At 44.7% G+C, this 14,732-nt stretch overlaps 1 protein-coding gene across 1 annotated transcript in view; it reads left to right on the top strand.

Moving 5' to 3' along the window:
- LOC141141102 (vomeronasal type-2 receptor 26-like) overlaps positions 1–14,732 on the top strand; it is an 88,917-nt gene that overhangs the window by 34,560 nt on the left and 39,625 nt on the right. Inside the window, exon 4 of the mRNA XM_073628811.1 lies at positions 12,554–13,363. Coding sequence (XP_073484912.1) covers positions 12,554–13,363 — 810 coding nt within the window. The remainder of the gene's footprint in view (positions 1–12,553; positions 13,364–14,732) is intronic.

The following is a 14,732-nucleotide window of genomic DNA, read 5'->3' as shown; positions in this document are numbered from 1 at the left end:
ATTTATCCAAAAAATCTCTAATCTTGTTCCCAGTGCACTAAATTGTGGCCTCATCATACAGACTGTCTCCCCAAGCCATTGTTTACTAAATAAAGAAAGCTTGCAGGGAAAATCAATTTAAATGTATTTTTTGTCTTTTTGTTTCTTTATAAATATCAGTTTTGCTGCAGCAGATTCTATACACGGTACAGATGTACCACTTTACAGGCAGACTAAGGAGACCCCCCAGGCACTATATTTAAAGGATTTTTTCATTTTTATTTTTTTTTACTTTAAGCATCATTAAAAGCACTGCTCCTTTAAAAATGATCTTTTTTAAAAGTTTTTTTGCATTGGTAAATGTCCCCCCAGAAACCCAGGCCCTCATACCCTTTTTATGGCCAATAACTTGCATATAAGCCTTCAAAATTAGGGCTTTTTTCCTGTTCGGGTCCTATAGACTTCAATAGGGTTCATTGTTCGGGTCTGAACTTTTGTGATCTTCGAGAGTTCTGGCGCAAACCAAATCAAGGGGTGTTTGGCCCATCTCTGTCTGCAGATAAACAGGTGCAACTTATGTAGAAGGGTTTGTTTCATATCTATGTATCACCTAAGGCTAGGGATGAGCCGAACACCCCCCGGTTCGGTTCGCACCAGAACCTGCGAACAGACCGAAAATTCGCACGAACGTTAGAACCCCATTGACGTCTATGGGACTCGAACGTTCGAAATCAAAAGTGCTCAATTAAAGGCTAATTTGCATGGTATTGTCCTAAAAAGGATTTGGGGACCCGGGTCCTACCCCAGGGGACATGTATCAATGCAAAAAAAACTTTTAAAAACGGCCGTTTTTCCGGGAGCAGTGATTTTAATGATGGTTAAAGTAAAAAAAAAAAAAAAGTGAAATATTCCTTTAAATATCGTACCTGGGGGATGCCTATAGTATGCCTGTAAAGTGGCATGTGTTTCCCGTGTTTAGAACAGTCCCTGCACCAAATGTCATTTTTAAAGGAAAAAATCTCATTTAAAACTGCTTGCGGGTTTAATGTAATGTCGGGTCCTGGCAATATGGATGAAAATCAGTGAGACAAACGGCATGGGTACCCCCCCAGTCCATTACCAGGCCCTTTGGGTCTTGTATGGATATTAAGGGGAACCCCGCACCCAAATTAAAATAAGGAAAGGTGTGGGGCCATTAGGCTCTATATACTCTGAACAGCAGTATACAGGCGGTGCAAACAAGACAGGGACTGTAGGTTTGTTGTTAAGTAGAATCTGTTTGTCATTTTGAACGGGTACATTTTTAACGTGTTTAGCTCCAGCCAAAAAATCTTTTTTAAGCTTTTTGAAAAACATAGGGAAGGGTTATCACCCCTGTGACATTTGTTTTGCTGTCTGTGCTCCTCTTCAGAAGATTTCACCTCACTTTTTGTCCCAATGACAAATGTTTTTTGAAAATTTGGGGTTTTTTGTGGAACAAGGATTGGAAAGCATCAGTGGAAAGGAGAAATGTTTTTCCCATATTAACTCTTACAGGAGAGAATTTCCCTTCCTAGGAGTAGATTTCATCTCACTTCCTGTTGTCTCCTTCCGTTTGCAAGTAGGAGTCGTTTGTAAGTTAGATGTTTGAAAGTAGGGGCCTGCCCTATATACTCAGCAGAAATTTGGCCCTTAGGTGTTGTTGTGGCCACAACAACGTAAGCCCTCACAGGGCCCTGCTGTGAAATATTAGATCAAGAATTGTAATTACATGCCCCTGTTGAACAGGGGCAGAAAAATTGGGCCTTTGGTGGTGGTGGTGGTGGTGGTGGTGCTGGTGCCACAACACTGCAACCCCTCACAGACACTCTAGTTGGAACGCAGGAACGAGCCCTGCTGCAAAGTATTGCATCAAAAATTGTAATTACACGCCCCTGTTAAACAGGGGCAGAAAAATTGGGCCTTAGGCACTGGTGCTGGTGCTACAACACTGCAACCCCTCACAGACACTCTAGTTGGAACGCAGGAACGAGCCCTGCTGCAAAGTATTGCATCAAAAATTGTAATTACACGCCCCTGTTAAACAGGGGCAGAAAAATTGGGCCTTAGGCACTGGTGCTGGTGCTACAACACTGCAACCCCTCACAGACACTCTAGTTGGAACGCAGGAACGAGCCCTGCTGCAAAGTATTGCATCAAAAATTGTAATTACACGCCCCTGTTAAACAGGGGCAGAAAAATTGGGCCTTAGGCACTGGTGCTACAACACTGCAACCCCTCACAGACACTCTAGTTGGAACGCAGGAACGAGCCCTGCTGCAAAGTATTGCATCAAAAATTGTAATTACACGCCCCTGTTAAACAGGGGCAGAAAAATTGGGCCTTAGGCACTGGTGCTGGTGCCACAACACTGCAACCCCTCACAGACACTCTAGTTGGAACGCAGGAACGAGCCCTGCTGCAAAGTATTGCATCAAAAATTGTAATCACACGCCCCTGTTAAACAGGGGCTGAAAAATTGTGCCTTAGGCATTGGTGGTGGCGCCCAGAACCAAAAATGTTCTTTCAAGCTATCAGCGTGATGATTGAGGAGGAAGAGGATAATTACTCAGGGATAGTCACTCAGCATCAGCATAGGCAGTCTTTGAAGGGATCTGAGATTTTAAAAAAAATTATTCGGTTACATCAGCATCAGGTGCTTGGTAGCTGGTGGTGATTCAAGACTGATTCATTTTTATGAAGGTCAGTCGATCGACCGAGTCGGTGGACAGACGCACCCTGTGATCGGTTACAAAGCCTCCAGCAGCACTGAATGTGCGTTCTGAAAGAACGCTGGATGCAGGACAGGCCAGAAGCTCAATTGCATACTGTGCAAGCTCTGGCCAGTGATCCATCCTCAAGACCCAGTAACCCAGAGGATTTTCGGTGGGAAAGGTGTCCAAGTCTGATCTTGCCCCTAGGTATTCCTGCACCATGTAAAACAGACGCTGGCGATGGTTGCTGGAACTGATTATACCTTGGGGCTGCGGACCAAAAAATTGTCTGAACGCATCGGTCAGACGGCCACCTTCTCCACCGCTCCTTCTTTGACTGACCGAAGCCTCAGCAACACGTTGTCCAGAAACAGGAGTTTGTAACCTCCCAGGCTCTGGGAACGCGTTGCACAGACCTTTCTGCAAGGCCTCCCGATTTCATCCTCTGCTCCCTCTGCGATGGCAAGATAAGGTCCGCAACCTTACCCTTGTAACGTGGATCAAGGAGGGTTGCCAGCCAGTATTGGTCCTTCTCCTTGATACCACGAATACGAGGATCCTTACGCAGGCTTTGCAGGATCAGGGAGGCCATGCAGCGTAGGTTTGCTGAGGCATTCGGTCCGGAGTCCTCTGGGTCACTAAGGACGACATGGTCCGCAGCCACCTCCTCCCAGCCACGTACAAGTCCATGTGTTTCTTGGGACTGATCCCTTAAAGACTGCTGCTGATGCTGAGTGCCAGGCTCCACCTCCATACTGACACAATCTTCCTCCTCCTCCTCCTCCTCCTCGTCCTCTTCCTGTGTGATCGGCGGGCATGCAGAAACACTGTCTGGATAAAGGGGGCCTTGAGAGCTAAGGAAGTCCTCCTCTTCCTGCCTCTGTTCTGCCTCAAGTGCCCTGTCCATTATTCCACGCAGCGTGTGCTCCAACAGGTGGACAAGGGGGACAGTGTCACTGATGCATGCACTGTCACTGCTCACCATCCTCGTGGCCTCCTCAAATGGTGACAGGACAGTGCATGCATCCCTGATCATGGCCCACTGGCGTGGGGAAAAAAAACAAGCTCCCCTGACCCTGTCCTGGTGCCATAGTCGCACAGGTACTCATTGATGGCCCTCTGCTGTGTGTGCAGCCGCTGCAGCATGGCCAACGTTGAGTTCCACCTGGTGGGCATGTCACAGATTAGGCGGTTCTTGGGCAGGTTAAACTCCTTTTGGAGGTCCGTCAGCCGAGCACTGGCATTATATGACCGGCGGAAATGCACACAGACTTTCCTGGCCTGCCTCAGGACATCCTGTAAGCCCGGGTACCTGCCCAAGAACCGCTGCACCACCAAGTTAAGGACGTGAGCCAAACAGGGCACATGAGTCATTTGTCCCTGTCGGAGGGCAGAGAGGAGGTTGGTGCCATTGTCGCAAACCACCATTCCTGCCTTAAGTTGGCGTGGCGTCAACCACCTCTGAACATGCCCCTGCAGAGCTGACAGAACCTCTGCCCCAGTGTGGCTCCTGTCCCCCAAGCACACCAGCTCAAGCACCGCATGGCATCTTTTGGCCTGCGTACTTGCGTAGCCCCTTGAATGGCTACGGAGCACCGCTGCTTCCAAGGACAAAGCACAGGAAGAGGCCATGAAGGAAGAAGAAGAGGAGGGGGTGGAGGAGAGAGGTGTGTCACAATCATTAGCATTTTGGAGGCGTGGTGGCGGAACAACCTCCAACACTACTGCACCTTGTCCTGCATCCTTCCCAGCTGCCAGCAGAGTCACCCAATGCGCCGTGAAACTTAAGTAACGTCCCTGTCCATGCCTGCTGGACCATGAGTCAGCGGTAATATGCACCTTACCGCTGACCGCCCTGTTCAGCGAGGCATGGACATTGCCTTCCACATGCCGGTAGAGAGCCGGAATCACCTTCCGTGAGAAAAAGTGGCGTTTAGGTACCTGCCACTGAGGAACCGCACATTCCACAAACTCACGGAAGGGGGCGGAGTCTACCAACTGAAAAGGCAGCAGTTGAAGTGTTAGCAATTTTGCCAAGCTAGCATTCAACCGCTGCGCATGTGGATGGCTGGGAGCAAACTTCTTTCGGCGGTGCAGCAGCTGGGGCAGGTAAATTTGCCTGGTACAATCTGACGTCGGTATACCAAAAGCAGATTACCCACAAGTACTTGGCTGTGACACACCTAATTCTACACCTTCATTCCTCTCAGTGCAGGTCTCAGAGAGGACTGAAGGTATAGTGGGGTTGGAGATCTCAGCTGATGAGGAGCAAGGAGAGGTCCTCTTTGTTCTTTGGTGTGGGTCTTTTAGATATGCTTGCCAACGAACTGCATGGCAGGTCAACATATGTCTGGTCAAGCATGTGGTACCCAAGCGGGAGATGTTTTGGCCACGCGAGATACGCTTGAGACATATGTTGCAAATAGCAGCGGTGCAATCTGATGCACTCGTCTCAAAAAAGGCCCACACCAAAGAACTTTTTGAATAACGCACAGAGACTGCAGTGCCCTGCACATGTGGAGCTTTGGGGTGTGATGCAGTCAATGTGCTGCCCTTAGGCTGGCCCCTGGAGGGCATCCTGCCTCGTTGGTGATGTGCCGCCTCCTCCTCCTCCTCCTCTCTCCTATCAGGCACCCACGTTGAGTCAGTGACCTCATCATCCCCTCCCTCCTCATCACTGGAGCAAACCTGGCAGTATGCTGCAGCATGACTGCCAGATTGCTGTCCTTCTTGGGCACCCCCTCTGTCTGCGCTCATGTTACTGCCTTCATCGAGCTCAGTATCATCATCAGAGCCTTCCAAACGCTGGGCATCCTCCTGGAGCATGTACCCAACACTGTGGTCAAACAGTTCGAGGGACTCCTCAGGAGGACATGGTGGGGCTAGGGAAGGAGTCACTGATGACATTGAGCCGAGGGAAGAGGCCGCTGCTTTGCCAGACAAAGTACCCTGGGCATGGGTGAGAGAGGATGAGGAGGATGAGGACGGCTTGGTCATCCACTCGACCAAGTCTTCTGCATGTTGTGGCTCAACACGGCCAGCTGCCGAAAAAAAGCCCAAGTGTGTCCCACGGCCACATGCTGATGAGGATGCACCGTCTCCATGACCAGCACTAGACACAGAGCCTGCTTGACCTCTCTTATTGGCTTGTGACTGTCAGCCTCTCCTTCTTGGCCTTCCAGACATACTAATGGCCTGTAGCTGCACTAAGCTGGGATATATATATATATATATATATATATATATATATATATATATATGTACTGATACTGCAGCTAGCAAAGTCAACTGCCTGCCTGTAGTATGAGAACACCACCAACCTTCTACAGGTAGCTTTAGCTGAACACTGTGAGGTGGACGCACCCCACTAACTTGTAGGTTTAGCTGAACACTGTGAGCAGGACGCACCCCACTAACTTGTAGGTTTAGCTGAACACTGTGAGCAGGACGCACCGCACTAACTTGAAGGTTTAGCTGAACACTGAGCAGGACGCACCGCACTAACTTTTGTAGGTTTAGCTGAACACTGTGAGCAGGACGCACTGCACTAACTGTAAATAGTCTAGCTGCCTGACTGTGGTACTAATAGGATCAAAAGAACACCAGTAATTTTCTTCAGGTAGCTGTATATACTGTAACAAGACAAGCCTGCCTGTCAGTAGGAAGATAACAGGAACGGATCTAGCTGAACACTGTGAGCAGGACGCACTGCACTAACTTGTAGGTTTAGCTGAACACTGTGAGGTGGACGCACCACACTAACTTGTAGGTTTAGCTGAACACTGTGAGCAGGACGCACCCCACTAACTTGTAGGTTTAGCTGAACACTGTGAGCAGGACGCACTACACTAACTGTAAATAGTCTAGCTGCCTGACTGTGGTACTAATAGGATCAAAAGAACACCAGTAATTTTCTTCAGGTAGCTGTATATACTGTAACAAGACAAGCCTGCCTGTCAGTAAGAAGATAACAGGAACAGATCTAGCTGAACACTGTGAGCAGGACGCACCGCACTAACTTGAAGGTTTAGCTGAACACTGAGCAGGACGCACCCCACTAAATTTTGTAGGTTTAGCTGAACACTGTGAGCAGGACGCACTGCACTAACTGTAAATAGTCTAGCTGCCTGACTGTGGTACTAATAGGATCAAAAGAACACCAGTAATTTTCTTCAGGTAGCTGTATATACTGTAACAAGACAAGCCTGCCTGTCAGTAGGAAGATAACAGGAACGGATCTAGCTGAACACTGTGAGCAGGACGCACTGCACTAACTTGTAGGTTTAGCTGAACACTGTGAGGTGGACGCACCACACTAACTCGTAGGTTTAGCTGAACACTGTGAGCAGGACACACCCCACTAACTTGTAGGTTTAGCAGAACACTGTGAGCAGGACGCACTACACTAACTGTAAATAGTCTAGCTGCCTGACTGTGGTACTAATAGGATCAAAAGAACACCAGTAATTTTCTTCAGGTAGCTGTATATACTGTAACAAGAGAAGCCTGCCTGTCAGTAAGAAGATAACAGGAACGGATCTAGCTGAACACTGTGAGCAGGACGCACCGCACTAACTTGAAGGTTTAGCTGAACACTGAGCAGGACGCACCCCACTAACTTTTGTAGGTTTAGCTGAACACTGTGAGCAGGACGCACTGCACTAACCGTAAATAGTCTAGCTGCCTGACTGTGGTACTAATAGGATCAAAAGAACACCAGTAATTTTCTTCAGGTAGCTGTATATACTGTAACAAGACAAGCCTGCCTGTCAGTAAGAAGATAACAGGAACGGATCTAGCTGAACACTGTGAGCAGGACGCACCGCACTAACTTGAAGGTTTAGCTGAACACTGAGCAGGACGCACCCCACTAACTTTTGTAGATTTAGCTGAACACTGTGAGCAGGACGCACTGCACTAACTGTAAATAGTCTAGCTGCCTGATTGTGGTACTAATAGGATCAAAAGAACACGAGTAATTTTCTTCAGGTAGCTGTATATACTGTAACAAGACAAGCCTGCCTGTCAGTAAGAAGATAACAGGAACGGATCTAGCTGAACACTGTGAGCAGGACGCACTGCACTAACTTGAAGGTTTAGCTGAACACTGAGCAGGACGCACCCCACTAACTTTTGTAGGTTTAGCTGAACACTGTGAGCAGGACGCACCCCACTAACTTGTAGGTTTAGCTGAACACTGTAAGCAGGACGCACTACACTAACTGTAAATAGTCTAGCTGCCTGACTGTGGTACTAATAGGATCAAAAGAACACCAGTAATTTTCTTCAGGTAGCTGTATATACTGTAACAAGACAAGCCTGCCTGTCAGTAAGAAGATAACAGGAACGAATCTAGCTGAACACTGTGAGCAGGACACACCGCACTAACTTGAAGGTTTAGCTGAACACTGAGCAGGACGCACCCCACTAACTTTTGTAGGTTTAGCTGAACACTGTGAGCAGGACGCACCCCACTAACTTGTAGGTTTAGCTGAACACTGTGTGCAGGACGCACTACACTAACTGTAAATAGTCTAGCTGCCTGACTGTGGTACTAATAGGATCAAAAGAACACCAGTAATTTTCTTCAGGTAGCTGTATATACTGTAACAAAACAAGCCTGCCTGTCAGTAAGAAGATAACAGGAATGGATCTAGCTGAACACTGTGAGCAGGACGCACCGCACTAACTTGAAGGTTTAGCTGAACACTGAGCAGGATGCACCCCACTAACTTTTGTAGGTTTAGCAGAACACTGTGAGCAGGACGCACTGTACTAACTGTAAATAGTCTAGCTGCCTGACTGTGGTACTAGTAGGATCAAAGGAACACCAGTAATTTTCTTCAGGTAGCTGTAAATACTGTAACAAGACAAGCCTGCCTGTCAGTAGGAAGATAACGGATCTAGCTAAACTGAATACAGTGTATATATATATATATATATGCAACACCTGGGATGCATATATATACACAATACACTGTAAGTGCAGCTAACTGACTGACTGTTCTGCCTAATCTATCTAACTCAAATCAAATGTCACTGTCTGTCTCTCTCTCTCTCTTAATGAACGCCGGAACACACACTACACAGGGCCGCCGTGCAGGCGGCCTTATATAGTGTGGGGCGTGTACTAAATCCCCTGAGCCATAATTGGCCAAAGCCTCCTTGGCTTTGGCCAATTACGGCTCTCTGTTCAGGCGGCGCTGTGATTGGCCAAGCATGCGTGTCATAGTGCATGCTTGGCCAATCATCAGCCAGCAATGCACTGCGATGCCGCAGTGAATTATGGGCCGTGACGCGCCACACGAATTTGGCGCGAACGGCCCATATCGTTCGCAATTCGGCGAACGGGCAAACAGCCGATGTTCGAGTCGAACATGGGTTCGACTCGAACACGAAGCTCATCCCTACCTGAGGCTATTCAATTCACTGGGTATATGGAAGGGCTTTCAACTACTTAACACATTTTTACAATGCTACTATGCCTTTATTGGATAGGCTGAAATTCCTGAAGGAGAGAGCAAGCTGAATAAAGATTCGGCCAGATCTCTATTATAGTTGGGTGAACAGTTCGGCCTGAGTATAAGTTTGGGCCGAACACTGGCTGTCCGCACGATTCGGGGAACACCCAAATTTGTAGGGTGTTCACCCCGCCGAAAACGCCCTGCAATACGCTGCACAAATCTTTGCCCTATCGGGGCATGGTAAAAGCTGATTGTTAAGGATCGGGGCCAGGAAGCCGGTCATGGCATCCCTAACAATGATGAGTCATTAGCTGTCAATGAGCTTCCCGCTGACAGCTGAATTAAATAAAAAAAATTGCAGGTAAAAAAAATTAAAAAATTTAAAAAATGCGGTGTGTGGGGTCTCTTCGGGTTTGGTATGGATTTTAAGGGGGACCCCACACCAAAATTAAAAAAAAACGCCATGGGCCCCCCCAAAATGAAAAATAAATCCTTACCAGACCCTTATTCGAGCATGCAGCCTGGCAGCTCAAGAAAGGGGGAGACGAGTGCCCCTCCCCCTTGAACCTCAATTTTGTTATTGGGTTCCCCTTAAAATCCATACCAGACCCAAAGGGGAAGGGGACCCCACGCCATTTATTTCTTATTTTGTTTTTCAATAGCCGGGTGCCGATGTGATTTAGAAATGTCATTTTTTTGCTGCAGCATGTTCTAAGCATGCTACAGATGTGCCCTTTTGCAGGTATAATAAGGGGACCCCCCAGGCACTATATTTAAAGTATTTTTTTCATTTTTATTGTTGTCCTTTAAGCATCATTAAAATGACTGGTCCTGAAGAAAACAATTGTTTTTAGAAAAAAAATTTGCATTGATGCATGTCCCCCTAGGCCAGTACCCAGATCCCCATATCCCTTTTATGGCCAATTACTTGCATATAACACTTCAAAATGGGGACTTTTGATTTTTCAAGTTCGGGTCCCATAGACTTTAATAGGGTTTGCTGTTCGGGTCAGAACTTTTCCTCTGTTCTGGAGTTCTGCTGCAAACCGAACAGGTGGGTGTTCGGCCCATCTCTAGTCTCTTTATAGGAGCCACAGAGCAGGCAAATTGCACCTTACAAAAAAGTTGGGTTATTATTTCCCAAAAAGAAAGCATGTACAGATTTTCAGCCCAGTTTTAATGCTCTTTTGAATAGGCCAATAGTTTTGAGGGAAATAGCAAGCATATTGCAACTGAAAAAATCTATTTGTATTTTAAATTTAGCACACCTTTTAAATCTTTTTGTATAGTCCCCATTTTCTAAGGAATTGAGTTGGCAGATTGCATCTGGTCATAACATTTTTTTTTCTATTTTAGACAAGCTAATGTGGTAAAGCTGTCCATTCTTCTTGGCAAAAGCCTTCATATCCTGTAAATTCTTAGGTTTTATAGCATGAACTGGATATCTGAGATGTCCCCAAAGTAGATCTATGATGTTGAGGTTAGGAGATTGTGATGGCCACTCTAGAACCTTCACTGTTTTCTGCTGCTACAGAAACATTTTCATGTCAGAATGTTCCAGCGCACCCCATGCACAGCTTCTAGGCTGATTAATGCATTTCTTTCCCCAATAGTTTCTAATAATATGCTGAATTCATTTTGTCGTCAATTTGGAATACATTTTCTGTGCTGCTGCTCAGCCCCCCCCCCCCCCCAAAAAAAAAAAAGTTCCATGGTAGGGATAGTTGTTCAGAAACCTTGTTGTCTCCATTTCATTGTAGTGTTTGGTTATGGATTGTGGCCTCAACTTGGTATGCTGTTTTTTCTGGTGTTGGATCAGCAAAAATGGCTAACATTCCACAATTTTTGCCAGACATATGTAAAGGTATGAGTACAAATGTAAATATAAAATAAGATGTATTAACTCACCCCCTTGAGGATCATTTATATTGCATTTTATAGTTATATGTAAATAAAATAGCGAGACAAAATAATATCCGTCATTAAAGGACAAATCAATTATTTCTTCACTTTAAAATTTACATACAGGAAACATACAGAAATCATAAAAAAAATCAGGTAGGTTAAAAAAATCCAAGAATAAAGTACGGCGCTGCATTTAAACTGAAAAAAAGGAAAAAAAATAGCAACCAACACACCTATAGACTAAAGGTAAGTAATATATAAAAATAATAATAAAAGTGTAGCGCTATAATTCACATTTACAAACGTGTGTGTCGCAATACGTATGTGCGTACAAAAATAGTGGTTGCTACCAAAACATGTATGACCATGATATGGATAAATGACAAATAATTAAACCGTGTTAATCGCATGAAAAATTAAAAATTAAGATGAGCAATAATAAAGGTTAGTGATGAAATGTGCCAGTGGTAAGAAACCAATACTGGTTACATAAAACAAACATCAAAGTAAAATCATAAATAGTAACTGTCCATATTGTGTAGAAAAAATAGTGAAGAAAACATCAGCATAGTTCTATGGGGGTGATGAGTGGCCAGATGGTGGAAAAAACTCCCAAATTCACAGATGGATGATTGAACCAGATCTGATGAATAGGTAGAAAGAAGACCACAAGTGTGTATGGATTGTACATCAGTGCCGGGGCCAACACCAGAAGTAGAGGAGGCTTACCGGAACTAGTTGACCTGTAATGGCGTACGCCAGACAAGTCTGGTGTCTGATGTCCCCTTCCCCACCATGTGTTGATGACATCTGACAAGACACATCTTTCAGAACCAGTGGTTACTAAGCCTTTTTGACTTGTCTGGCGTACACCATTACAGGTCAACTAGTTCCGGTAAGCCTCCTCTACTTCTGGTGTTGGCCCCGGCACTGATGTACAATCCATACACACTTGTGGTCTTCTTTCTACCTATTCGTCAGATCTGGTGCAATCATCCCTCTGTGAATTTGGGAGTTTTTACCACCATCTGGCCACACATCACCCCCATAGAACTATGCTGATGTTTTCTTCACTATTTTTTCTACACAATATGGACAGTTACTATTTATGATGTTTGTTTTATGTAACCAGTATTGGTTTCTTACCACTGGCACATTTGATCACTAACCTTTATTATTGCTCATCTTAATTTTTAATTTTTCATGCGATTAACACGGTTTAATTATTTGTCATTTATCCATATCATGGTCATACATGTTTTGGTAGCAATCACTATTTTTGTACGCACATACGTATTGCGACACGCACATTTGTAAATGTGAATTATAGCGCTACACTTTTATTATTATTTTTATAGATTAAAAAAATCCTCAGAGGCAAAATTAAGCACAATGTCATATTTCCCTGTTTCTAAAACTTTTGTTTTTCATATGGTTTCAATTGTATTAAGAAATCCAGGAACTCTTTTGTAGATCAGCTATGGTGCAACCAGCTATGTATTAAGTAACAAGAATAACTACCCATCATTTTTCCGGACTGTTCAGAGTAACAAGGCCATTTATTTGAATCTATCAAGTCTTCTACAAATCTTTGGCTGGACATGGGTTGGAGTTCTATCATCTGATGATGACAGTGGTGATGAAGAAACCCAGCTTCTGATCCAATATCTGGCTATAAAGGGCATTTGTTTTGCCTACATGATAAAGATAAGGTATGTTGTACTAAGTGCTGTAGATGACATTTTAAAAAACAACATTGAGATAATTAGAAGATCATCTGCTCAGGTTATAATCCTTTGTGGGTCCTTTTCTTCGTTCATGGCTGATAGTTTAGCAAAGCTAAGAGATGTGCTCCATGATAAGACTTTAATTTTTGGACCAATATATGCTTCAAAAACATTTCTTGTGGAGCATTACAGAAAGGTTCTTGAAGGTAGTCTGTCTTTAGAATTTTTTGCTCTTCCTGTTCCTGATATGAAGCATTTCTATGATAGATTTGATCCTGAGGACAGGTTACTAGGACATATATGGCTGGTAAATTTTCATTGTACAATGAATGACCCCCTTAATACAATCTATATGAGAATATATAAATGTCCTCTACTTCGCAACTGCTCCGGGACTGAACGTATCAGTGATTTCACTAGTTTCCAAAACCTTGGTTTAACTGATCGAGTATATGAAGCAGTTTATTCTTTGGCTCGTGCTCTACACAACATGTATCTGTCTCCAGTCAAAAAGTCTCAAGATAAGACGACTCAGGCACATAACTACCCACACCAGGTAAGTAATTACTTATTTACTTTAATACAAAGATGATTTGTTGGATATATAGTTACATAGTTACATAGTAGGTGAGGTTGAAAAAAGACACAAGTCCATCAAGTCCAACCTATGTTTGTGATTATGTGTCAGTATTACATTACATATCCCTGTATATTGCGGTCATTCAGGTGATTATCTAATAGTTTCTTGAAGCTATCAATGCTCCCCGCTGAGACCACCACCTGTGGAAGGGAATTCCACATCCTTGCCGCTCTTACAGTAAAGAACCCTCTACATAGTTTAAGGTTAAACCTCTTTTCTTCTAATTGTAATGAGTGGCCACAAGTCTTATTAAACTCTCTTCTGCGAAAAAGTTTTATCCCTATTGTGGGGTCACCAGTACAGTATTTGTAAATTGAAATCATATCCCCTCTCAAGCGTCTCTTCTCCAGAGAGAATAAGTTCAGTGCTCCCAACCTTTCCTCATAACTAAGATCCTCCAGACCCTTTATTAGCTTTGTTGCCCTTCTTTGTACTCGCTCCATTTCCAGTACGTCCCTCCTGAGGACTGGTGCCCAGAACTGGACAGCATACTCCAGGTGCGGGCGGACCAGAGTCTTGTAGAGCGGGAGAATTATCGTTTTATCTCTGCAGTTGATCCCCCTTTTAATGCATGACAATATTCTGTTTGCTTTATTAGCAGCAGCTTGGCATTGCATGCCATTGCTGAGCCTATCATCCACTAGGACCCCCAGGTCCTTTTCCATCCTAGATTCCCCCAGAGGTTCTCCCCCCAGTGTATAGATTGCATTCATATTTTTGCCACCCAAATGCATTATTTTACATTTTTCTACATTGAACCTCATTTGCCATGTAGTCGCCCACCCCATTAATTTGTTCAGGTCTTTTTGCAAGATTTCCACATCCTGCGGAGAAGTTATTGCCCTGCTTAGCTTAGTATCGTCTGCAAATACAGAGATTGAACTGTTTATCCCATCCTCCAGGTCGTTTATGAACAAATTAAATAGGATTGGTCCCAGCACAGAACCCTGGGGAACCCCACTACCCACCCCTGACCATTCTGAGTACTCCCCATTTATCACCACCCTCTGAACACGCCTAAAGTACCTTTATCCTCTTTTACAAGAAGACTGAGGCAAAACCACAAACTTGGAAAAAACTCACATTTCTTTCAGCCTCAGTTGTGCAATGGTGATGTCATTCCTCCATTAATACGATCCTAAGAAACTCAGAATCTTCTGAGGAGATGCTACAACACAGTACTGGGAATGTCTTCTTAGTGGGATTTGGAGTACTCTATGTTCCCCAGTTCTTGATGGAATATAGATGAAGTGTCCCTTGTCTGGGTGCCTAAATTGAAGGGAAA

This window comes from Aquarana catesbeiana, linkage group LG04 (genome assembly GCF_042186555.1).
Source record: "Aquarana catesbeiana isolate 2022-GZ linkage group LG04, ASM4218655v1, whole genome shotgun sequence".
NCBI lineage: Eukaryota > Metazoa > Chordata > Amphibia > Anura > Ranidae > Aquarana > Aquarana catesbeiana.
This window is presented reverse-complemented; position numbering and strand designations above follow the sequence as displayed.